This window comes from Mustelus asterias, chromosome 1 (genome assembly GCF_964213995.1).
Source record: "Mustelus asterias chromosome 1, sMusAst1.hap1.1, whole genome shotgun sequence".
NCBI classification, from domain to species: Eukaryota; Metazoa; Chordata; class Chondrichthyes; order Carcharhiniformes; family Triakidae; genus Mustelus; species Mustelus asterias.
The window spans coordinates 140181488-140208829 of NC_135801.1; the positions used below are offsets into that span (position 1 = coordinate 140181488).

At 42.7% G+C, this 27342-nt stretch overlaps 1 protein-coding gene across 3 annotated transcripts in view; it reads right to left on the reverse strand.

Annotated features, from left to right (window-relative positions):
• The window catches only part of epg5 (ectopic P-granules autophagy protein 5 homolog (C. elegans)), a 147460-nt gene that overhangs the window by 70873 nt on the left and 49245 nt on the right, over positions 1–27342 (reverse strand). For all 3 annotated transcript variants that reach the window (XM_078219496.1, XM_078219487.1, XM_078219488.1), the window contains exons 13-22: positions 25135–25275; positions 21580–21744; positions 19591–19713; positions 17595–17854; positions 15641–15781; positions 11870–12014; positions 10702–10899; positions 10184–10294; positions 3393–3515; positions 1263–1429 (exon numbers count right to left, since the gene is read on the reverse strand). In XM_078219496.1, coding sequence (XP_078075622.1) covers positions 1263–1429; positions 3393–3515; positions 10184–10294; positions 10702–10899; positions 11870–12014; positions 15641–15781; positions 17595–17854; positions 19591–19713; positions 21580–21744; positions 25135–25275 — 1574 coding nt within the window. The remainder of the gene's footprint in view (positions 1–1262; positions 1430–3392; positions 3516–10183; positions 10295–10701; positions 10900–11869; positions 12015–15640; positions 15782–17594; positions 17855–19590; positions 19714–21579; positions 21745–25134; positions 25276–27342) is intronic.

Here is a 27342-nt window from a genome sequence, read left to right on the forward strand (position 1 = left end):
TGCGTGGGGTCCTTAATTATGCTGACTGCTTTGCCGAGGCAGCGGGAAGTGTAGACAAAGTGAATGGATGGGAGGCTGGTTTGCGTGATGGATTAGGCTACATTCATGACCTTTTGTAGTTCCTTGCTGTCTTGGGCAGAGCAGGAGCCATACCAAGCTGTGATACAACCAGAAAGAATGCTTTCTATGGTGCATTGGTGAAAGCTGGTGAGAGTCATAGCTGACATGCCAAATTTCCTTAGTCTTCTGAGAAAGTAGAGGCGTTGGTGGACTTTCTTAACTATAGTGTCAGCATGGGGTGACCAGGACAGGTTGTTGGTGATCTGGACACCTGAAAACTTGAAGCTCTTGACCCTCTCGACTCTTCTGTTCCTTGGAGTTGAGACAGAGAGCAGTGCCTCTCTTTTCCTCTCTCTGAAGTTGGAGACCGGAATCTGCCAGGAGATAAGTTTCTTTCTCTGAGATTCTGCTGTATGTGAGTGCCTCTTTCTCCGAAAGTTGCTGTTTGAGAATAGATCCTTCTCTGGAAACTGCTGTCTGCATCTCTGCCCAGAAGTACTAAAGAGGCTATAAATCTAGCAGCACATGAGCATTCTTGTTTTTTGTGCTAACTAATTCTGAAGAAGGGTGTATGTCTAAGGGGATATTGCTTTAAATTGGAACAATAGAGATAGATGTTAAGAATTATACTTTGCCATGTTTAAGCATTTTGATTAGTAAAAGTTAGGCTAATTCCTGTTCTTATATTCTCAATGTGTTCTTAAATAAAGTTTGTTTTGATAAAAGATACCGTGTGGTCAATTGCATCATACCAGGAGCTTATGCTTATGCTCAGCTTATTGCCAAAATCACAAGTAAAAGTTGGGTCTTGACTAACTTCATAATACACCTTGGAAATTCTGATCTGGTCCATAACATTATTTACATTTTTAACATGTTTAAAAATTATAATTAAGGAACAATTAAGAAAGCAAATGTGTTCATCAAGACTTCAGTTAGTGACTAAACTTTGCAACCCCCCCCCATCAAAATAGTAACCATAAAATTAAACAGAAAACGTTTCTTTAGTAACTTGCAATAGAAAATCCTGACAAACTAATTAATTACAAATAGTGACAAGAAGAAATAAGTTCTGTAAACAGGAATGCTCATCTTATACAAGATTTTAAATGAATATAGGTCAAAAGTAACCCATTTGATATCAAACAGATCATTAGAAAGAATCAGTAAGAAAAATAATTTTTAAAAATGTTGAAAGTTACCCAAATTCTGGCCCAGACCGGTGAAGATAGAGAAAGAAGAATTTCTGCCAGATGAGAGGGAGGAGCGGGTGATCTGCAGGAGTAGCTAAAGCTTGATGGGCCCAGCGATAGATCATAAGCCGCTGAATGGATGGCACAATTGGTAACTTTAAGTGGCTTTGGGCCTTCTGTGAACAAAATAAATGAGGAATCACACATCAATTCTCCACTTTTCTAAAACCTAAAAGCATAAATTTTATGTTTGAGTTGTAAGTCAAGTTAAAGTAAAAGTCAATGCAATAAAATATGATATGACCAGATAAATAAACCAAACTGGTGGAATCATTTTACAGAGGTATTGTCTACTTAGTGCAAGCATCGGATCAGTTTTTTAAATATTGTCTGCTTGGGGTGGGTGGGGCATGGTGGGGAATCTTCTCACCCATACGCTGTACATGGTGAATTTTGGAATATTTTGATTTAAAGGAGCTCGAGTATAAACAGACCGAATTGCTGTGCACTACCGGACAGTGAAATTGGATACATGTACAGCTCTATTAGAGATACGGGAGTTTCTCTGCAGGTATGGATGCTGTGGAAAGAGAATTCCGTTACATTAAATCTGGGACTTGTAGATATATTAGAAGGTGCAGTCAGCAATTAGGTTACCTGAAATTGTGGGGGGCTCGAGATTGGGATGGCAGGAGGACGAAAGGGAGACTGGGAAGGGGGTCTGAGAGCGCAAAAATGGTGAGGATAGTTTCTCCATTTACTGGTCTTTGGTTTCCCACTTAAGCCAGCTCTTGGGTGGCTTCCTTCTTCTTCGGGTTATCACAACAGGTGTTTGCATAAATAATTCACAACTACAGGGACCCAGCCTTTAAATGTTGTTGGATTTGCCTTACATAGCTGATGTGTCACATTATCTGACATGGTGTAAACAAGCCGAGATTTTATTTTAGTACAGTTTAGTGTGCTTGCTTACCTTGGTCATTTTATTTTAAAGTCCTTTTACAAACACATTTTGTCCAACAAACCAACTAGGTCAAGTCACCATTTTGTGCTAACACAGCATCAGGAAAGAAGACATATTAATGTTGCTAACCTTTTACAAACAAACGTAACTTATCATTAGTCACCAACTAGCAACAGTTTATTATATTAGAAGAGAGTACCTCAATTACCATGTAATTGAAGGATACACAATAATCAAATAGTTACTAAGAATCAGGTTTTATTTATATTTAACCCTAATCCTAATATTCCTATATTAGCATTAAAGTTTGAAACTTAAAAATATTGTAACAGTAGCTATCAGAATGGAATCTGCATGATCCAGTATTATCCCCTGTCAGAGCACATTGTCCTGGACTTATTCAGTACTGGTCAAATAATGAGACATTTGTGAAGTTTCAAGATAAGGAATACATCTAGAAGTAATCTTAAGGCAACGTGTGCAAATGGAAAGATCCAACAAAATTAACCCATGCAACATTATTGACCAATTTAGCAAAAACTGTGGGCTAAAATGGGGTGATGTCAGAATTATGAATAAAAGAGGGTGTCAGGAACTATTTTCTTTGTGTACACTAGGTGTCGGGGGATTAGTAAGGTAAAGTGTTTGGTTGATTGTCAGACCCTTGGGGGCAGCGGGAGTTCCTGTCAGTGTAGGAGTCACTTGTGAAACACTGGCCCCAGGGACTGAGGTGGAATTCTTATCATCGGGGCATCAAAGTCTTTATTTCCAAGACAGGGGCAGAATCCCTGTTGGTGGAAAAGGGCTGAGGGTATTTCCTAAAGGACATTAGTGAACCAGATGGGTTTTTGCAACAATCGATGGTAGTCTCAGTAAGACTAGATCCTATTAATCAAATTTAAATACCACCAACTGCCATGGTGAGATTTAATCCAGAGTTTTAGCCTTGGCCTCTGGATGGCCATTTCAGTGACATTACCACTACACCATCATCTCCATCACTGCACCCCTCCCCCACTTAAGTGTGCCATCAATAAAAGCATTTTCTCGTCAACCGATGTTTGTTAACTTGTAAGTATTCACATTAATTAGTCCTCGTACTCACTTACAGTGGGGGAGATGCATATTAAGCTGAATTATATGCAATTCGTTTACTAAGAGATCGTAATATTTACCCTAAGGGCTTGATCCGGAGTAACTGAAGATTTGCTAATTAATTCAAGTTCCACATATCTACGGAGCTGGGAATCTTCTTCAAAGATGGCCTCCATGTTGAATATCATCCAGGAAAACCACACCTATATAAAAAAAAGTATTTCTTAAAGGAAAAGTTGGGTGGGCATTGCAGTACTAAACAAAATCAATGTTACAAAGTAAGGGACTGTCAATAATTCTGACAAAATGCAGGAGCACCTGTTTTTTCGCTGCTCCTAAAAATGATAGCCCAACAGGTCTTTAGAAGGACTCTGCTGAACACTCAGTTCATTCCCACCATTCAATGTCCCATTTATATTATAAAGTTACACAAACACACGCGCACACACATTTTTACTCACCTCATTCTCTCCATCCATTATTCCTGCTTTAGCAGTGTTCCCAGCACAGACTAAGATCCATATTCTACCAAATTTATGTGGGGATCATAGCTAAACCAGGTACGTATGATCTGCTGAAATGACAGTCCTGATAATGAAAACTTTCAAATGGAAATAATCGAAAGCTGGTTTTTGAAGATTTCCAGTGATGGGGCAATGGACCATTTCCTTTGGCCAGGGGTAGCATGGAAGTTAAAATGTTCAGATTTTAAAAATCATGCCTTCTCTGTAACAGCTTGTGAGAATGTTATTAATTGCAGATCTTCAATGGAACCTCTCTGCTTCAGACTAATCTTCTCTTGCCGAGGCCTTAAAACATTCTGCTTTTTGACCTTCACCCGAGGGTGAGCAAGACCAGATTTTTTTCATAACAAATACCAAAGGCGAGATATGGGGATATGCTATGCAAATGAAGGATTAGCAGAAGTTAATTTTTCATCGAATGAGAAAGGGCGAAAAGTCAGGATTTAATTGGTAAATATGTACGCCAATGAAAGGTGTGAAAAATCGCTTGTTCCTGATTTGCTGTAATTGATTATGACTGTTTAGTTGTTTCTCTGTAACGTCAGAACCACTCCAGCCATTTTGATGTGGGGGTGGGGATAGTTGGCAGGGGTTGACTAAGGGCCTGATTTTACCATTTTCATTCTAAGTGCTGAATCTGGGCGTAACTCAGATCCGACTTAGAAATCTGCTTTCAGGCGCCCCCATACGCAATCAGCCTAAAAAAAATGACAGGTCCCATTCGTGCTGTGGGTGGGGCTTAGCGCGGCCAAAACGATCTGAGCTCTGAACTGCGCATGAGCAGTTAGAAAGAAATTTGAAAAAGCACGCCCATGTCAGATCGCTCCTGTCAGAAAGCAGAGAAAGCGGCCCAGGAGCGAAAAGCAGGTGCGATGGCCCCCACAGACATCGTTGTCCCCCTTATCCACTCCCCCACTACCCACACACATCACTGTCCCCCTTATCGACCACCCCCACTACCCAGAGACATCGCTGTCCCCCTTATCCACCCCCCCCCGCTACCCACACATCACTGTCCCTCTTATCCACCCACCCCTCCCGCTACCCAGACCAATCGCCACCCCTGCCCCCTCCCTCCACCAATTGCCCGCAGAGTGGCAGTGGAACCGCCTGCCCCCCCACCAGAGATCCATCTGCCCCCCCAACCAGAGATCCATAGAACATAGAACAGTACAGCACAGAACAGGCCCTTCGGCCCACGATGTTGTGCCGAGCTTTATCTGAAACCAAGATCAAGCTATCCCACTCCCTATCATCCTGGTGTGCTCCATGTGCCTATCCAATAACCGCTTAAATGTTTCTAAAGTGTCTGACTCCACTATCACTGCAGGCAGTCCATTCCACACCCCAACCACTCTCTGCGTAAAGAACCTACCTCTGATATCCGTCCTGTATCTCCCACCACGAACCCTATAGTTATGCCCCCTTGTAATAGCTCCATCCACCCGAGGAAATAGTCTTTGAACGTTCACTCTATCTATCCCCTTCATCATTTTATACACCTCTATTAAGTCTCCCCTCAGCCTCCTCCGCTCCAGAGAGAACAGCCCTAGCTCCCTCAACCTTTCCTCATATGACCTACCCTCCAAACCAGGCAGCATCCTGGTAAATCTCCTCTGCACTCCTTCCAGCGCTTCCACATCCTTCCTATAGTGAGGTGACCAGAACTGCACACAATATTCCAAATGTGGTCTCACCAAGGTCCTGTACAGTTGCAGCATAACCCCACGGCTCTTAAACTCCAACCCCCTGTTAATAAAAGCTAACACACTATAGGCCTTCTTCACAGCTCTATCCACTTGACTGGCAACCTTTAGAGATCTGTGGATATGGACCCCAAGATCTCTCTGTTCCTCCACAGTCTTCAGAACCCTACCTTTGACCCTGTAATCCACATTTAAATTTGTCCTACCAAAATGAATCACCTCACATTTATCAGGGTTAAACTCCATTTGCCATTTTTCAGCCCAGCTTTGCATCCTATCTATGTCTCTTTGCAGCCTACAACAGCCCTCCACCTCATCCACTACTCCACCAATCTTGGTGTCATCAGCAAATTTACTGATCCACCCTTCAGCCCCCTCCTCTAAGTCATTAATAAAAATCACAAAGAGCAGAGGACCAAGCACTGATCCCTGCGGCACACCGCTAGCAACCTGCCTCCAATCCGAAAATTTTCCATCCACCACCACCCTCTGTCTTCGGTCAGACAGCCAGTTGCCTATCCAATCGGCCAACTTTCCCTCTATCCCACACCTCCTCACTTTCATCATAAGCCGACCATGGGGGACCTTATCAAACGCCTTACTAAAATCCATGTATATGACATCAACTGCCCTACCTTCATCAACACACTTAGTTACCTCCTCAAAAAATTCTATCAAATTTGTGAGGCACGACTTGCCCTTCACGAATCCGTGCTGACTATCTCGGATTAATCCGCATCTTTCTAAATGGTCGTAAATCCCATCCCTAAGGACCCTTTCCATCAATTTACCAACCACCGAAGTAAGACTAACCGGTCTATAATTACCAGGGTCATTTCTATTCCCTTTCTTAAACAGAGGAACAACATTCGCCATTCTCCAGTCCTCTGGCACCATCCCCGTGGACAGCGAGGACCCAAAGATCAACGCCAAAGGCTCTGCAATCTCATCCCTTGCCTCCCAAAGAATCCTAGGATACATTTCATCAGGCCCAGGGGACTTATCGACCTTCAGTTTATTCAAAACTGCCAAGACATCCTCCCTCCGAACATCTATTTCCTCCAGCCTATTAGCCTGTAACACCTTCTCTTCCTCAAAAACATGGCCCCTCTCCTTGGTGAACACTGAAGAAAAGTATTCATTCATCACCTCGCCTATCTCTACTGACTCCATACACAAGTTCCCACTACTGTCCTTGACCGGCCCTAACCTCACCCTGGTCATTCTTTTATTCCTCACATAAGAGTAAAAAGCCTTGGGGTTTTCCTTGATCCGACCCGCCAAGGACTTCTCATGTCCCCTCCTCGCTCTCCTAAGCCCCTTTTTCAGCTCATTCCTTGCTAACTTGTAACCCTCAATCGAGCCATCTGAACCTTGTTTCCTCATCCCTACATAAGCTTCCCTCTTCCTTTTCACAAGACATTCCACCTCTTTCGTGAACCATGGTTCCCTCACTCGGCCATTTCCTCCCTGCCTGACAGGAACATACCTATCAAGGACATCCAGTATTTGTTCCTTGAAAAAATTCCACTTTTCATTAGTTCCTTTCTCTGACAGTTTCTGTTCCCAACTTATGCCCCCTAATTCTTGCCTAATCGCATCATAATTACCCCTCCCCCAATTGTAAACCTTGCCCTGCCGTACGGCCCTATCCCTCTCCATTGCAATAACAAAAGACACCGAATTGTGGTCACTATCTCCAAATTGCTCTCCCACAACCAAATCTAACACTTGGCCCGGTTCATTTCCCAGTACCAAATCCAATGTGGCCTCACCTCTAGTCGGCCCATCCACATATTGTGTCAGGAAACCCTCCCGCACACACTGCACAAAAACTGCCCCATCCAAACTATTTGACCTACAAAGGTTCCAATCAATATTTGGAAAGTTAAAGTCCCCCATGACAACTACCCTGTGACCCCCACACATATCCATAATCTGCTTAGCAATTTCTTCCTCCACATCTCTATTACTATTTGGGGACCTATAGTAAACTCCTAGCAACGTGACCGCTCCTTTCCTATTTCTAACTTCAGCCCATATTACCTCAGTGTGCAGATCCCCCACGAAGTGCCTTTCCGCAGCCGTTAAACTATCCTTGATTAACAATGGCACTCCTCCACCTCTTTTACCAGCTTCCCTACACTTCGTGAAACATCTATACCCCGGAACGTCCAACAACCATTCCTGTCCTTGTTCTACCCACGTCTCCGTAATGGCCACAACATCGTAGTCCCAAGTACCAATCCACGCCCCAAGTTCATCTACCTTGTTCCGGATGCTCCTTGCATTGAAGTAGACACACTTCAACCCACCTTCCTGTCTACCAGTACCCACCCTTGACCCTGATACCTTCCCCAATACCTCACCACCCTCACTGACTTCTGGACTACAACTCCCTTTCCCACTCCCCTGACAAATTAGTTTAAACCCCCCTGAAGAGCCGTAACAAATTTCCCTCCGAGGATATTGGTGCCCCTCTGGTTCAGGTGCACCCCGTCCTGTTTGTACAGGTCCCACCTTCCCCAGAACGTGTTCCAATTATCCACGTATCTGAAACCCTCCCTCCTACACCATCCCTGCAACCACATATTTAACTGCACTCTCTCCCTGTTCCTCAACTCGCTATCACGTGGTACCGGCAACGTACCAGAGATGACCACATGTTTCGTCTTGGCTCTCAGCTTCCAGCCCAGCTCCAGAAATTCCTGCTTTAAATCCCCGTAATCCATCTACCCCCACCCCACCAGAGATCCATCTGCCCCCATCCGACCAGAGATCCATCTGCGCCCCCACCCCTACCAGAGATCCATCTGCCCCCCCCCCCCCCCCCCCCCCCCCACAAGTGTGCGATCGGGCCTCCGCCCCCCCCCCCCCCCCCCCACCAGTGAGCGATCGGGCCTCCCCCACCCCCACCAGAGATACATCTTACCGTCTCCCTTCTCTCTCTCTCTGCCCCCCCCCCCACCCCAAGACAGCGATCTGGCCTCATTCCCCCCCCCCTCCAGACAACGATCTGGCCTCACTCACCCTGTTTCCCCCCCCCCCACCAGAGAATGGTCTGGCCTCACTCAACCACCCCCCCTCCCCCCCAGAGGAACATCTGACCTGCCTCCTCCTCCCTCCCCACCAGACAACAATCGGCCCTCCCCCCCACCAGACACCTCCTCCTCCTCCCCCCTCCCCAACCAGACAATGATCTGGCCTCACTCCCGCGCCCCCCCCCCACCCCCACACAACCAGAGAATGATTTGACCCGCCCTCCCTCCTCCCCCCCACCACTGATCTGAGTCAGAGAGCCATTGGAAGCACTGAACCCGCTCTTCAGCAGCTGGAGCGCCCGATTCAGACTTTTAGTTAGCAGGTCTATTACGGCACGGTTCCGGATTGCCAAACGCGGTGGTAAAGGGGAAAATGTTGATAAAGTTCGGCGGGCAGTTCATTAATTCAATTTAAATGCATGGATCGCCGCCATTCCCGGGTTTCGGTAAAGTGGCAATCTGCGCGGACGCGGGCACGGATCGCGTTAATGGCCTCACACCCGACGTTACTACATTTTCGCGCCCCGCAATGATAAAATCAGGCCCTAAGTGTGCCTAAGGTTGCTGGTACCCAAGGATCTCTGATAGTGGGGGAAAGATTGTTAATACACTGTCTTATAAACAAATGATCTGTGTGTGGTTGGCTATCTCGCGATTCCACATTGCTGGAGAACACCATGTACTTGTTTCAGTCAATCCCTCTGACTCCATTCCATATTTTATAGAAGGTGGTCAGTTTATTTTTCTCCCTCCATTGCTGTAATGATTCCTATTCCAAATCTTTGACGAAGGATGATCCCACACACATCAGCCACACGACAAGTCACACGCACGCACACAAGTCTTCATTTCATCTCCAAATCTATTCATATGTTTAAATGAAAAAGTTTACTATCTGTTCAAGGATACTTAAGACTGTTAATTTTTAAGTTTTCTAATCTATTCATGATCATTCTGACAGCACCACTGGTATATTTATTCAAAAATATCTCTTATGGTATTGCACATGCAACATTAGAACCAAGTGCAGTCTTTAATGAACCTTGTTGAGGGGCCAGATGATAATTCCCATTTCCAGAGTTCCCATTTTAAAGTAATCCATTCTGCCTTGTATTATTATACGTTTGACCATTACAAATTCCTACAACATCCCCACTGTGGGAGGGACGTAATTACAACTTGATATCAGAAGTTTCCTTTATAAATTTGGACATAAGAATTTAGAATGGAATAGGTTGACAGATCTAGATATGATTTTGATGTAAGGTTTTAAATTATTGCAGATGAACTGTATCGATTTTGACAGCATGTAGCATATTTTCACGGTTATTAGCCAGGTCAGGGTAAGTAAGAGGAATGTATATTTGTAGTTGTGTTTTGTTTCTGAACCTATAAGCCAGGTGGTTACATTTGTCTCAAACAATCAAGCATTCCTACCAAAGTGAGGTATCCTCTTTGCAATATGCTAGTTATTAAAACAATTATAGAAATAGTGATACAGAGCTGGCTGCCTTATCAGTGATGTGATTAGAGTTTTAAAACATCATATTATATATAAATATAGTTGTGTTTATAGATATAGGAAAAAGTTCCACTGTACCTCAGTTGAGGTGGCACTGCCTTCAATGAAGGATGGAGTTATGTTGCCAGCTAACATCCAGCTCATGAATGAAGTTAGTAATCCACGATCACCATGATATCCAAGAGCAGTCTAAACATTTATTAAAATCAAGAATATCTCTTTAGAGATTAATAAGAAACAATACAACATGTAAGAGGACTTGTACATGTGTGAGCAAGCTTCACTATTATAGTTACAAATTGTAAACAGGAGGGAAGCAAACTGACATCTTAAATGGATGCTTCCAAATCAATGATCATTAATAATACTATATCTATTTTGCAATCATAGAATTTCTACAAGTGCAGAAGGAGGCCATTTGGCTCACTGCCAGTGCTAGACACTGTGCTGTCCATTGATATGTTATCAATATAAGGTGTTAATACATATGTTAAATAGTTCTAAAGATATTTGGCTATTGTTTCATCTTTTACATGAAAACATGTTCCAGAATTTTAGGCTAGCTTGCACCTGAAAATTTAATTTCTGTGAGATACCTTGTGCAGCTGGTAAAGAGGCTTTTGCAAACAATCTTCCTGTTGATGAAGGAATGCAACCTTACAAAGATTATCCATCAGAAACAAAACACTTTTGTCTTTGTGCCACAGTTGTTGGCTTGTCAAGACCTGAATCCAGAATTCCAGTACAGCAGCTGCTCCAACTCGACCAGGTTTATTGCTCTCAGAGACATGAGTCTGTAAACATGAATGGCAATTAATTTCTTTCAGAGCATAAGATCCAAATTTGATGACTAATTGTATATATGAACATAGACTATAGCATGAAAAGTATTTCCACCAAAGACTTGCATATTGTGTCTTTTGTGACCACCAGACGTGCTAACTTGCTTTACGGCGAATGGAGTTAATTTTGTAGTTACAAAATTAACAGGCTCTGTGAAGGGTCATCCAGACTTGCAACGTTGGCTCTGAGTCTCTCTCCACAGATGTTGTCAGACCTGCTGAGATTTTCCAGCATTTTCTGTTTTTGTTTCAGATTCCAGCATCCACAGTATTTTGCTTTCATCTTAATTTTATAGTTACTGTTGTAATGTAGGAAATGCAGCAACCAATTTGCACACAACTCCTATAACAGCAATTTGAAAATGACCAAATAATCTGTTTTGTGATGTTGGAATTGCCCTTGAGCTGAATGGTCTCAGTTCATAGTCAACAAAATATTTAGTTGGCTGTAAAATCATAGAATCCCTACAGTGCAGAAGAGGCCATTCACCCCATCGAGTCTGCACCGACAGAGTATCTTATCTAGTCCTTGCCCCCATCCTATCCCCGTAACCCCACACATTTACCATGACCAATGTACGTAACCTACACATTTTGGAAACTAAGGGGCAACTTAGCATGGTCAATCAATCTAACCCGCACATCTTTGGACTTTGGGAGGAAACTGGAGCACCCGGAGGAAACCCACGCAGACACGGGGAGAACGTGCAAACTCCACACAGACAGTCACGCAAGGCTGGAATTGAACCCGGGTCCCTGGCGCAGTGAGGCAGCAGTGCTAACCACTGTGCTGCCGAAAATGATTTAGGACATCTTGACGTCACTGAAAGGTATGACATAAACGTGAGTTTGTTATTCCTTTTGTGTGATTATTCCTTTTGTATTAACCCTTTATGATCCTGTAACTAATGTTTCTTTTTACCTGAATCATACTGTTTAACAATTTAATGTTTTCTCCATAGCTGACGCCGGTCAAATGCTGTGCTACTTTCTGGGTCACCTGTTGAGTCACTCCCTGAAGCACACCACTATCAGTCTGAAGAAAAAGCTGTAGACACGTTAAAAACCTATGGTGGAGGAAGAAACAAGGTATGGTGAGTTTTCCATTGCTTAACATTAGGTTGTCTAATCACAGTTCACAATCACATTGGGAATGGAGACAGAACGTAAATTAAAACAGATTGACATTTCCTGAAGGCTACCAACTTATGAACTGGAGCACTTTGGCTTATAACAAGTCAGGATCAATGGACCAGCTGGTCTTTTTCTGTCCTTTGACTTTTAACACGTTTATGTAGTTGCAATCTGCCAATGAGTCACACAAAAAGTGCGGCAGATTTATTTTAACATTCAAGAACATGCAGCGTTCATGATACAGATGCTAAAATATGGGCTAATCTAAATAAAACAAAACTTATATTGCCTAATTTCCAAGAAGTCAATCAGGTCAATGACTTAAGTTTACTGAAATTCAATTAAAATAGAAACAATCATCATTTATGTGGAATTGTCATTTTAACGATTAGCTTGGTGTCAATTAAAGGATTTGCTTGGATGTCAACAATTCAGGATATCAAATAATAATCAGGTAAATGGTACAAGTATTACATGAGAACATAAGAATTAGAAGCAGGAGTAGGCCATCTGGTCCCTTGTGCCTGCTCCGCCATTCAATAAGATCATGGCTGATCTTTTCGTGGACTCAGCTCCACCTACCCGCCAGCTCACCATAACCCTTAATTCCTTTACTGTTCAAAAATTTGTCTATCATTGCCTTAAAAACATTCAATGAGGTAGCCTCAACTGCTTCACTGGGCAGGGAATTCCACAGATTCACAAACCTTTGTGTGAAGAAGTTCCTCCTCAACTCAGTCCTAAATCTGCTCCCCCTTATTTTGAGGCCATGTCCCCTAGTTCTGGTTTTACCTGCCAGTGGAAACAACTTCCCTGCTTCTATCTTATCTCTTCCCTTCATAATCTTATATATTTCTATAGGATCTCCCCTCATTCTTCTGAATTCCAATGAGTATAGCCCCAGTCTACTCAGTCTCTCCTCATAAGCCAACTCTCTCAACTCCAGAATCAACCTAGTGAATTTCCTCTGTACCCCCTCCAGTGCCAGTATATTCTTTCTCAAGTAAGGAGACCAAAACTGTACGCAGTACTCTAGGTGTGGCCTCACCAGCACCTTATACACCTGCAACATAACTTCCCTGTTTTTAAAGTCCATCCCTCTAGCAATGAAGGACAAAATTCTATTTGCCTTCTTAATTACCTGCTGCACCTGCAAACCAACTTTTTGTGATTCATGCACAAGGACACCCAGGTCCCTCTGCACAACAGCATGCTGCAACTTTGATCATTTAAATAATAGTCCATTTTGCTTTTATTCCTACCAAAATGGATGACCTCACATTTACCAACATGGTACTCCATCTGCCAGACCCTTGCCCACTCACTTAGACTATCTCCATCCCTTTGCAGACTTTCAGCATCCTCTGCACACTTTGCTCTGCCACTCATGTTAGTGTCATCTGCAAATTTTGACACACTCCAAATCATCTATGTAAATGGTAAACAATTGCGGTCCCAACACTGATCCCTGAGGCACACCACTAGTCACTGATCGCAAACCAGGAAAACACCCATTTACCCCCACTCTTTGCTTTCTGTTAGTTAACCAATCCTCTATCCATGCTAATACATTACCCATAACACCGTGCACCTTTATCTTATGCAGCAGCCTGTGGTGCAGCACCTTGTCAAATGCCTTCTGGAAATCCAGATACACCACATCCACAGGTTCCCCATTATCCACTGCGCATGTAATGTTCTCAAAGAATTCCACCAAATTAGTCAAATGTGACCTGCCCTTCATGAACCCATGCTGCATCTTCCCAATGGGACAATTTATATCCAAATGTCTCGCTATTTCTTCCTTGATGATAGATTCAGTCATTTGCCCTACTACAGAAGTTAAGCTAATCGGCCTATAGTTACCTGCCTTTTGTCTACCTCCTTTTTTAAACAGTGGCGTCACATTTGCTGTTTTCCAAACTGCGGGAACGGCCCCAGAGTCCAGCGAATTTTGGTAAATTACCACTACTGCATATGCCATTTCCCCCGCCATCTCTTTTAGTACCCTGGGATGCATTCCATCAGGGCCAGGAAACTTGTCTACCTTTAGCCCCATTAGCTTTCCCAACACTACCTCTTTCGTGATAATGATAGTTTCTAGGTCCTCACCTGTCATAGCCTTCTTGTCATCAATTTTTGGCATGTTATTTGTGTCTTCCACTGTGAAGACCAACACAAAATGCCTCAGCCATTTCCTCATTTCTAGTTATTAAATCCCCCTTCTCATCCTCCAAAGGACCAATGTTTTCTTTAGCCACTTCTTTTCATTTTATCTACTTGTAGAAACCTTTGCTATCTGTTTTTATATTCTGAGCTAGTTTACTCTCATAATCCATCTCACTTTTCTTTATAGTTTTTTTCGTGGTTTTCTGTTGACCTTTAAAGATTTCCCAATCCTCTAGGTTCCCACTAATCTTTGCCACTTTGTATGCCTTTTCTTTCAATTTGATATCCTCCTTTATTTCCTTAGATATCCATGGCTGGTTATCTCTTTTTCTACAGTCCTTCCTTATCACTGGTATATACTTTTGCTGAGCACCGTGAAAAATCACTTTGGAAGACCTCTACTGTTCCTCAATTGTCCCACCATAAAGTTTTTGCTCCCAGTCTACCTTAGCCAACGCCTCCCTCATCCCATTGCAGTCTTCTTTGTTTAAACACAAGACACTGGCATTGGATTTTACCTTCTCACGCTCCATCTGTATTTTAAATTCAAACATACTGTGATCGCTTCTTCCGAGAGGATCCCTAACTGTAAGATCATTAATTATTCCTGTCTCATTACACAGGACCAGATCTAGGATAGCTTGCTCCCTCATAGGTTCCATTACATACTGTTCAAGGAAGCTATCGCGGATACATTCTCTGAACTCCTCCTCAAGGCTGCCTTAACCAACCTGGTTTGACCAATTGACATGTCGATTAAAATCCCCCATAATAATTGCTGTACCAGTTTTACATGCATAGTTGTTTATTTCTCACCCCATGATACTATTTGGTGGCCTATAGAAAATGCCTATTAGTAACTTTTTCTCCTCATTATTTCTAATTTCCACAGAACCTATATTATCTCTCACGACTGCCCTGATGTCATCCTTAAATATCAGAGCTACACCACCTCCCTTTCCTTCCTGTCTGTCTCTCTGAACAGTCTGATACCCCTGGATATTTAACTCCCAGTCGTGACCATCCTGCAACCATGTTAGTTTAGACAATTCATCGAAACAGAATGGAAATAATTTTGTGATAGCATACTTTTCCGAGTTAGTCAGTGAAGGTCAAATAACTTTGTGACCCTAATGGTCAAATAATGGTTAAATTACGGTGTTAAAATAACTCAAATAAGAATTTAATGCATTATTAACCTATGCATTAAAAATAGCAAATTGAGGAAATGAAATGCCCAAAATCAATAGGATATATCAATTGCTTTCCAAATTTATCAACTGGCGGGCATGCCTTCCAACATCAACAACCATATCTATGAATAAGAAATATTCTCTAATGAATGCAAGTCTTTTTCCTTCAGTGAAAAGTCAGATAGCTTCTACTTAACTGTTCATTTTTCAGAAGATAGTACTGGCATGGGTAGAAGAGTGGCAAGATCTTATCCAACACATAGACTAATGCTTTAAGATGCTTTGACTGTACTAGTACACCCAGCAGAGGTATGCCTTCTGAGCAGAATTTGTCAATGCTAAAAGAAATGTTAAAACATAAGCAAATTCAGAAGATTATAACATTGACTTTACATCTTTGAATGAAACAATGCAGTATTATAGATACCAGAGGAGGGAGAGAACAGTGATCACATGAAAATCTTCAAACCTCTCATGTTGAATGGCATAACAACTGCATTCACTGGAAAATTAATGAAGAATGCTAACAGTTCTTTGCAGTTGCTACTTTATTGTTAACAGGTTTAGCTGGTTCTACTCCTTACAATGAAATACACAGGGCCTGATTTTACCAAAACTTGGCGCCTGTTTTCGGGCGCAAAATCGCGGTGAAGTTGGGCGTCGGGCCTTTAACGCGATCTGCACCCGAATCCGAGCAGATCGCGGTTTTACCGACACCCGATTCGGGCGCGGGTCCGGCCCGCGCCCGAATCGGGCAGCCCGGGACATTTGCATGCATTTAAATCGACTTAATGAACCGCGCGCCCAACTCTACAGCCAAATCCCCCTTTACCGTCTTCTGGCCCGATCCGCGTCTGCGCTGTAATCGACCTACCGAATAAAAGTCCGAAGTCGCCGCTGCAGCCTCCGAAGAGCAGGGTCAGAGACGGCAACGGCTCTCTGACTCAGGTCATCCTCTGGTCGGGGGACGAGGAGGGTGGGAGGAGGAGAGGGGGTGTGACATCTCATCCCCTGTGGGGGGGGGGGGGGGGAAAGAGGGGGGAGAGGTGTGTGACCGATCATCCCCGGGGGGCGCTGACGTCTCATCTTCTGGTCGGGGGGGTTTCGCTGCCTGTCTGCGGCCGATTCCCTTCTGCCGGAGTGGACGTGCGGCCATGCCATCCCACAAAACCTTCAGGATGAAGCCATTCCTCGCTAAGATGATAAAGCAGAACCGGCTGATTCCACCGTGGATCCGCATGAAAACCGGCAACAAGTTCAGTACAAGTCCAAGAGGAGACACTGGAGAAGGACCAAGTTGGGCCTGTAAAGGGATACACCATCGCTGGTACACTACCAGCCACAGATTACTCTTCCCTGCAGGAGCAAGAGAGCGGGAGAGATGGCTGTGGCTGGTAGTGTACCAGTGATGGTGTATCCCTTTACAGGCCCAGCTTGGTCCTTCTCCAGTGTCTCCTCTTGGACTTGTACTGAACTTGTTGCCGGTTTTCATGCGGATCCACGGTGGAATCAGCCGGTTCTGCTTCATCTTCTTAGCGAGGAATCACTTCATCCTGAAGGTTTTGTGGGATGGCATGGCCGCACGTCCACTCCGGCAGGAGGGAATCGGCCGCAGACAGGCAGCGGAACCCCTCCGACCAGAGGATGATACGTCACACTCCCTCCCCCCCCATTAGGGGAAGATCGGTCACACCCCCCCCCCCCAAGAGGAAGAGATGTTACAGCCCCTCTCCTCCCCCCCCTCCCAGGGGATGATCGGTCACACACCACTCCCCCCCCCCCCCAACCGACCAGAGGATGATCTGCCCCCCCCCCCCCCCCCCCCAGAGGATGATCGGCCCCCCCCCCCCCCCCCCCCCCCCCCCCCGACCAGAGGATGATCATCAGAGAGCCACTCTCTCCGCTTTTTGCTTTTTCTTTCTTTCGCACCCGGGCGCGCTCAGTCAGATGTTTTTTGAATTGTGCATGCGCAGTTCAGAGCTCCAATCGGTCCGCCAGCGCTAAGCCCCGCCCACAGCGTGGATCGGGCCGGAGCCGGCAAAACGCGTATGGGCGCGCTGGAAAGAGGATTCCAGGCGCGGATCTATTTGACGCCCGGATTTGGCACTTAGACTCAAAATGGTAAAATTCCCCCCACAGTGTGCATCATACCTGTGACCTATTGATGTTATTGACAGTGCAAGGTAACAACCAATAGGAATGCCAGCTTTTACAGCTTTAGAAAGAGGATGGAGGGTAGGTGACTCATTCATTTCAGGCGCAGCAATAACGTTGTTAATAGGTGGCCAACGCTGGTCATTGCATGGATGATTATTGTGCAGCTTCAATCTGACAACCAATTCCCACGCCCAGTGATTAAATAAGGCCTCAGGAGTCTGATTCAGACGAACAACATTAGCCAAATATGACACCTAAAATTAAACAAAGATCAAAAAGGTTAACGTGGATTTGTATGAGTAAAGTATCTGAAAGTTTAATCACAAAATCTGTATTTACAAAAGTTTTGCCGAAGAAGAGAGATGCTGATATCAGGACAGATTGGCAAGAATACCAAATTTAGAGGGAACAACAATTTATACTGCGTGAGAAGAGGGTGCTGATTGGTTGGCAAAAGGACTGACTGATAGAGATGTTGCTATGGTGAATACACCAGGGAACAGTTAACTGCCTAGTTTTGGCTTAAATTTAAATCAGGCAGGTCAATCTGATTATTTAATGAATTGTTATGGAGATTGGACCAGGGAATGGCTGTCCTCCAAATTTTGTTTAGTTAAAAAAGGTGCTGTTTTTGTTTGCAAAGGACAAGACCCTGTGTGTGAATATATGTAGCTTCCAGCATGTGTAAGCAGCCATACTGCGAGCCCTACTGATCATATTAGTTTACTGCATTAAACTGAATTGCTGAAGTACATTTGAAAGTTTAGATATTGTTGTGTCTCGATAGGGTCTGATAATATATTTCAAATTTGTTTATGAAGAATCATCTTGAAATTGCAGATGAAGAATTTAAATTCAGTTAATAAAACAAATCTGGAATAAAAACCATCATCAGTAATGATAACCATGAAATTTCCAAAACCGTCTTCATTAGTTTTCAAGAAAGGAAATCTGTTGTTCTCATCTGTTTGGCTTATTTGTGATTTCAGATGCACAGCAGAGATTCTTAACTGCTTGAACAAAACGTTCAGTTGTATAAAACTGCGACAACATCTAATATCCTATGGATCAGATGAAATTTCTGATGAAAGTCTTGCCAAATGCAATTATGAATAGTCGTAAACAATTAAACAACTGATGGGTATAGGAGGCTCCATGAACATCCTGACCCTCACTGATGGCAGTACAAATGACTTCAGCCAGAAGTACCATGTGGATGATCTATCTCAGCCTCTTCTTGAGTCCCAGAATCACAAATGCCAGTCTTCAGCCAATTCGATTCATCCCAGAACTAGGAGTGTCTCTAGTCAAGCTGTTCCAATATAGCTACAACAATGACATCTATCTGTCAATGCGGAAAATTTACCAGGTATGGCCTATCCACAAAAAAGGACAAATTCTATCTGCCCATGTACTTCCAGTCTATTCTGAATCATCAGCAAAGTTATGGAAACTGTCATTGACAGCGCTAAAAAAATGGCACTTACTTACCAATAGCCTGCTCACTGGTGCTCAATTTCCGCCATGACTAATTGTCTCATGACCTCATTACATCCTGGAGTTCCAGGATTTTGACTTGTTACTGAGTTAGTTAGCTGAAGTTACAGTCTCCTACCTTGCAAATGACAAATGAGCACTCACCAGCTATTGTTGGAAAATAAAAATCAGCACCTCCTTCCCCATTTGCACCCAATTTTCACTTGTACCAAATTCCAGACTTACATTCAGTTCGTGAAACACTTCTCAGATCACTTTGCGCTGTGTTTAATATTGACATCCATACATATTTTGAAATTATTTACAAAACTAACAAAAGTACATTTCTTGTATTTGACAGGTTTTGTGGTCAGCATTTACATTGTGGGTGTCAACTTTTATGGAAATACCTAAAATCAAGGTACTTTGTTTAAACAATTTTACTAACTAAAAATTAGCCAAGAGAAAAATAAATGATTTTACATGCTAGCTTGTTCCTTATCCTGCATGTTACCTGCTTTATGCTTTCAGAGATGAATCCACTGTAAGGCTGGTCAGTGAGGTACTTCTGATATACTTCGAGAACCATCAATGCTACTTCTGTATGAAGGCAAGGGTCAAGAGCGAGGGCTGATTGCTGGAAAATAAAGCAAATTACTAACTCAAAGATAATGTTAAATGCACAGGGCTTAGCAGGTTAGGGACTATAAAGTAAAATGTTTATTTAAATAAAAACAGAAAATGCTGGATAAACTCAGCAGGTCTGACAGCATCTGTGAAGAGAGAACAGAGCCAACGTTTTGAGTCTGGATGATTCTTTGTCAGACTTCTCTCTCCATTGATGCTGCCAGACCTGCTGACTTTTTACAGCATTTTCTGATTTTGTTTCAGATTCCAGCATCCGCAGTATTTTGCCTTTCTCTTAATGTTTACGTAAATGTTCAATTAAATTTAATTTTCATTAATCTGAATATAATTCCTTGCAATATATTGTTTTATATTAAAGGCCCCCTAAATCAGGAATGGGGACTATTTTCCTCCTTCCTTAGTTTCAGGACACAACATTCAATTCATTCCACTGCTATCCAGACAGAGAGCTTTAACATAAATTAGCAATCGAATCTGGGATCTCAGATCTGTATTGTATTACTGCACTGAACCAACAAGGTTGAAAGACTTTTAAAAATATTCAGTAGGGTCCAAGGCACATTATACAATTTAGGCAGGATTTTTATCTCCCAATGGGGGCCAGCATGGAAGCAGGCATGCACACAAATTCATGCCACTGATCAGAATGCTGGTTTGCAGGCTAGATTATAACTCTAGTCCCAAATGGAGACTACCCTAGATCGGGAGCACTCTCTCAATAATCATCCTCACCTGAGTTAGAACATAGAACATAGAACAGTACAGCACAGAACAGGCCCTTCGGCCCACGATGTTGTGCCGAGCTTTATCTGAAACCAAGATCAAGCTATCCCACTCCCTATCATCCTGGTGTGCTCCATGTGCCTATCCAATAACCGCTTAAATGTTCCTAAAGTGTCTGACTCCACTATCACTGCAGTAGCTTCAGGGCAGCAGCTTCATACAAACATTTACTTTGGATCTGAGAAAATCAACCATGTCTTCCCCAGGGAAGGCAACCATTAAGAGCATGAAGTATACCCACTAACACAGTATAGGAAAGAATGCACCTCAGATGTAAATTCATTTACACATGTAAAATGCTCTTAAATGCTAGGTGTATCCAATCTACAAGTTGAACTTATAAAGTGTAACCTAATGTGAAAAGTTTCCAGTCCAAACTAAGAAATCCTTGGGCGGGATTTTACGGTCTCGATCCCGCGAGACCATAAATTCCCGCCCAAGGTCAATGGAGACTTCTGTTGCCAGACACTCGCCCACTCCGATTCCGGGCAGGCGAGGTGGTAGAGTTCCGGCCCATGTGTCCAGTCTGTGATCAGTTTTAACAATTATTGTTCCTGGTTTTAGAAATACGGACCAGGTTTAAACAAACTCTACCTTAGCGGAATATATTTAAAAACCCACAATGCCTGAATCTAAGTATCAAGAGAAAGAATGATAAAGCTTTCGTAACTGTAAATGGAATGTTACTTTTGCCCCTCGCAACTCTTATAACATACTGTAGAAAATGGCCATTTGGCCCATCGAGTCTATAGCGACTCTCTGAAAGAGCATCCCAAGCAGGCCCTCTCCTCCGCCCTATCCCCATAACCTCACGCATTGACCATGGCTATTCCACCAAACCTACACATCTTTGGACAACAAGGGGCAATTTAGCATGGCCGGTTCACCTAACCTGCACATCTTCAGACTGTGCGAGGGAAATGGAGCACCCAGAGGAAACCCATGCAGACAGAGGGAGAATGTGCAAATTCCATACAGTCACTCAAGGTCAGCTCTCTGGCATGGAGAGGCAGCAGCGTTAATCATTGGGCCATCATGCTGCCCTTTTTGAAAAGAATGGAAAAGTAAATACCTGCTCGTCAAGTCCCCAGTTCAGTCCTTCAAGTATGATGCATGCCAACTTGTTCTCCACAGTAGATAAATTGTAGTTCAGAAGCCACTCACGAATTACATCCATTTCAGTTGAGGTGATTTTCCATTGGTGCAGGGGAAGTTCTTTAAATAGGTATAGAGAAACCTACAACACAAAATGTGCTGAATTTCTCTCAAAATAAAAATTCAAGTTTAAATATTGTTTTTAAGAGAGATATTAGAGTTCAGATTTCATTCACATCCACTTCTGTGTTCAAATTCTTAATTTGCGCGCAAGTTGCACAAAGCTGCTCCTGATGTGCAAATCATAAAATCTAATGTTATATCTAATGTTATGCTATACTCATAGTTCCACTGTGAATGTTTTACTGCTTAAACCATCATAAATTGCTATTTCAATTTCACAGGCTCTTAAAAATGACAATATGATGCTGCTCTGTAGCATTTTGATTTCTTATTCCATTTTGGGATTTAACTCCCAGTGCTGAAATTTGTAACATGTCCCCAAAAGAAGTAACCTAGAATAGCAATAGAAATGGCAGCAATAACATTTCCAAAGCAGGAATATCATGCCATTAACAGCAGAAATGTCAGTGGATGTGTAATTTGGGTTGTCTTTGTGAAAATAAATTTAAAATGTTAAAATAAAAATGTTAGTAATATATTTTGAAACATATGTAACTACAATAGTTTTCACCAGCCAATTTCTTCAAGTGGTGCTGTTATTTTGAATAAATATGAACATGTTCATGGAAAGTATTTTATGATAATCTGCAGTCTAATGATTAGAATTGAAAGTAGAAATATTGAAGGACAAGAATTTCGCAATTATCACTTTTTGCTCACCATTTAAGTCTGAAGCACAAACTGCATAAAAACATACATATTATTTTTCCCTTTCAGAAGCTAATGAGGCTGCTATGCATTTTCAGGGTTGTCTGATTTTATTTTCAAATGCTTGCATTCAGAGACTTTCACGAGGATGAGCCAGATATTAATTTAAATTCCAGAAATAAAGAATGTATAATTACTATACCATTTAATCTTCTTTCCAATGTATTTTATGATAAAATACACTTAAAATGTGCATGCACTTGAATCAATTCTAAGGCTCTGTTATAATTACCCCAGCTTATTTGCTGCCGAAACCCTTAATCATGCTTTTGTCACCTCCAGATTTGACCATTCCAGGCCTGACTGGCGTTTCATGTTCCATCCTGTCTAAACTTTGTTCAAAGCTCAGCTGCTTGTGTTCTATCTTGCACCAAGTCCCATTCACCCATCACAGCTTCACTCAATGACCGACATTAGCTCCTCACTCAGGAATGCTTCAATTTTCAAATTCTCATCCTTGTTTTCAAGTCCCTCAGTGGCCTTGCCCACCCTATCTCTGTAATTTAACATGAGGATATAAGAACATAAGAACTAGGAGCAGGAGTAGCCATATTGCCCCTCGAGCCTGCTCCACCATTCAATAAGATCATGGCTGATCTTTTTGTGGACTCAGCTCCACTTACCTGCTCGCTCACCATAACCCTTAATTCCTTTACTGTTCAAAAATGTATCTATCTTTGCCTTAAAAACATTCAATGAGGTAGCCTCAACTGCTGCACTGGACAGGGAATTCCACAGATTCACAACCCTTTGGGTGAAGAAGTTCCTCCTCAACTCCGTCCTAAATCTGCTCCCCCTTATTTTGTGGCTATGCTGCCTAGTTCTAGTTTCACCCACCAATGGAAACAACTTCCCTGCTTCTATCTTATCTACTCCCTTCATAATCTTATATGTTTCTATAAGATCTCCCCTCATTCTTCTGAGTTCCAATGAGTATAGCCCCAGTCTATTCAGTCTCTCCTCATAAGCTAACCCTCTCAACTGCGGAATCAACCCAGTGAATCTCCTCTGCACCCCCTCCAGTGCCAGTATATCCTTTCTCAAGTAAGGAGACCAAAACTGTATACAGTATCCAGGTGTGGCCTCAGCCTATACAGCTGCAACATAACCTCCCTATTTTTAAACTCCATCCCTCTAGCAATGAAGGACAAAATTCCATTTGCCTTCTTAATTACCTGCTGCACCTGCAAACCAACTCCTTGAGATTCCTGCACAAGGACATCAGGTCCCTCTGCACAGCAGCATGCTGCAATTTTTTACAATTTAAATAATAGTCCATTTTGCTGTTATTCCTACCAAAATGGATGACCTCACGTTTACCAACATTGTACTCCATCTGCCAGACCCTTGCCCACTCACTTAGACTATCTATATCCCTTTGCAGACTTCCAGCGTCCTCTGCACACTTTGCTCTTCCACCCATCTTAGTGTCATCTGTGAATTTTGACACACTACACTTGGTCCCCAACTCCAAATCATCTATGTAAATGGCAAACAATTGCGGTCCCAACACTGATCCCTGAGGCACACCACTACTCACTGATCACCAACCAGAAAAACAGCCATTTACCCCCACTCTTTGCTTTCTGTTAGTTAACCAATCCTCTATCCATGCTAATACATTACCCGTAACACCGTGCACCTTTATCTTATGTAGCAGTCTTTGGTGCGGCACCTTGTCAAATGCCTTCTGAAAATCCAGATACACCACATCCACAGGTTCCCCATTATCCACTGCACATGTAATGTTCTCAAAGAATTCCATCAAATTAGTCAAACATGACCTGCCCTTCATGAACCCACGTTGCGTCTTCCCAATGGGACAATTTATATCCAGATGTCTCGCTATTTCTTCCTTGGTGATAGATTCAGGCATTTTCCCTCCTACAGAAGTTAAGCTAACCGGCCTATAGTTACCTGCCTTTTGTCTACCTCTTTATTTAAATAGTGGCGTCACATTTTCTGTTTTCCAATCTGCGGGAACCATCCCAGAGTCCAGCGAATTTGCTATTTCTCCCGCCATCTGTTTTAGTACCCTGGGATGCATTCCATCAGGACCAGGAGACTTGTCTACCTTTAGCCCCATTAACTTTCCCAACACTACCTCTTTTGTGATAATGATAGTTTCTAGGTTCTCACCTGCCATAGCCTTCCTGTCATCAATTTCTGAGATCCTCTTTGCCCTTCCAATTCTGCCTTCTTGTAAATCCCTGATTTTAATCACTCCTGCATTCGCAGCCATGCCTTCAGCCACCGAGGCCCTAAGCTCTGCAAGCCCTTCCGAAACATCTCTGCTTCTCTACATCTCTCTCCTCCTTTCTGATACTCCTTATAACCTCTTTAACCAAGCTTTTAGCTACAGTCCTAACAGCTAATGTGACTTGGTGTCAAATTTTGTTTGGCAATGTTTCTGTGAAGCGTCTTGGGACATTTTACCATGCCCTCTATGCAAGTTGTTGTTGGAGCAAAAAATAGGTAATATTTTCCTTCCTTATAAAAAAAGAAAATTGTATTTATCCAGCTAGTAGCAGCTCACACTGTTAATGTGACATAGAGGTAAATTCAATTTCTTCAAGCAAAATTACTCAATTTGTTTATGAACAAGCTTTGGCAGTTCATTCAAAGTTAAAACAGAACATACCATTCCAACCTTTTCAATGGTTTCTCGGACGCGAACCAGAAGTACAGAGATTATATCAGGATGGGCAGTCGAAATTGTTGCCAAAAGTTCACGACCAACCTTGGAAAAGGTTTCTCTGGTGGAAAGGCTTACGTAAGCTACCTATGTGGGATCAAAACACAAGGGATATCTTATAAACACGCACAAGGAAATATATTCTGTAGTCCATTGTCCTAGTTGGGCAATTCCAAGGTGATGGTGGTGATAGTATTTTTGTACTGCCATTTTTTCACTGCTATATTTACAGTGTTTTTTAAATAAAAGATTAAAACAGGCATCATTATCATAATAAGGGATATTTCTAAATGATCTCTCCAATGTGTACTGTTATGATCCCAGCTATTGTTGCTACTGAACAAGTCAGATCCTGGGGTGGAACCTGGCTTGAAAAATCCTAACTTGTATTTTTTGTTTAGAAATGTGGAGGGCAGCTACTGAACAGGAGACTGCTGATGAACCTTTAACAAGAGAATATACATTCATGAAATAAGAAAAGACAATCTATATTACACAGCTCCTTCACCCACAACTATATCTTTACAGATATACACAGATTTGTAAGAGTAACACAAGTTATAAAAATCTATCTTGCAGAGTCCATGTAAACCAATAAGTGACAGGTGGTTAGACACATCACACTCTGAAACCAGGTGACAGATGCCAGCCCAAAGCAACTTCTATGGATCTCTCATCAAGCCTCCTCAGACGCTTGTCACTCGGTGAGCCAACTGGTCCCACAGAAGTTCTAACTTTTAACTTGGGTTTCAAATCTCCACTCTCAAAGAACTCGCCTTGGAATTTCCTCCCAAACTATGCTTTCACTTGAACATCTTCCACAAGGATTCACCTCCAGACTTTCGATCTCTCCCTCTGCTCCCCTGTATCGCCATGTGCATTTAAGCTACACTTCCAAAATACTCAGCCTTGCCAACAGAACACCACTGCTTCACAGGCCCTTATTAAGGAATCACCAACCTCTGGGTATCTTCTTGGATCTTCTGGCTTCTTGTAAGCCCACTTTGTCTTAATTCTGCTCCTCACTTTAACTTCACTGAACAGGACCTTGTTCAAACTTTCATTCTTGTTCCCTGACTTAAGTATCTTTTGGGGACTTTCTTTTTGTCCCACTCCCTGGTTTCTGGGACTTACTCCTGTTCTTTTGGGAATCTGCTTTCTGCAGTTAGTTCCCTCTCCTGTTCAGCTCCTCTTGGTAGCTGTTTCCAACTGTACTAAAGCTGCTTTCTGTTTCTCTGTCACCTGTTGCTAGGCAACCGCCCCATTTTTTTCTACTTTTTAAAAAACTTCCCTAAACCACTATCTACCCTTTGGTAACACAGCTCTCCATTTCAAGAGTCACAAACCTTCATTAAAATGCAGGTATAAAAACAAACCCACATGCAGGCATCACTCTATAGTGAAAGCAAAACACAGGTTCCCCCTTTCTTAACACACAAATGCAGAAATATAAATCAAGTTTAAACTTAAAGCTGTAGCTTATTCCTAACACATACAAATACACACATAACCTGCTTAAACTAACTCCAGTTCCTAGCAGTACATTGAATTGCTCAACAATGCAATTTCTTCCATCAGTTTAGTTCCTCTGGTTACATTCTCCACCCCTGCTGCCACCACCCAAACCACCCTCCTCCCCCCCCCACCCCCAACCACCCAACCCATCCCCACCCTCACGCCCCCAGCTTCACTTTTAATTACAAGCCTTTTTACAGCTGATGAAGTATCCCCTCAAATTCGGTTGCTCTCAGAAATTTGTCATCATCCTCTGCCTACTCCATGATGACATTTAATCTGTGATCCTCACCAATGGAACCACCACAGACCCTATCTAAATGAAGACTGGAGTCAAATAAAGCTGTGTGTTTGCACTAACCCTCTTCGCCATTTCTTATGTTACAATACTGCACCTCACCTCCAACAAATTACCCACAAAACAGATGGAAACTGTTCAACCTATGCCATCTTCAATCCAAAATCAAAATCAGTTCAACCTCAGTCACTGAGCTCCAGCATGCAGATGATGCTTGCGTGCGTTCACTCAGAAACTGAATTCCAAGTCATTGCTGGCTCCTTCAACAAAGTGCAAGAGAAAATGGGACATTCACTAACCAGTTCCCACAGCCTAACACCTCACCCATCGAATACAATCAA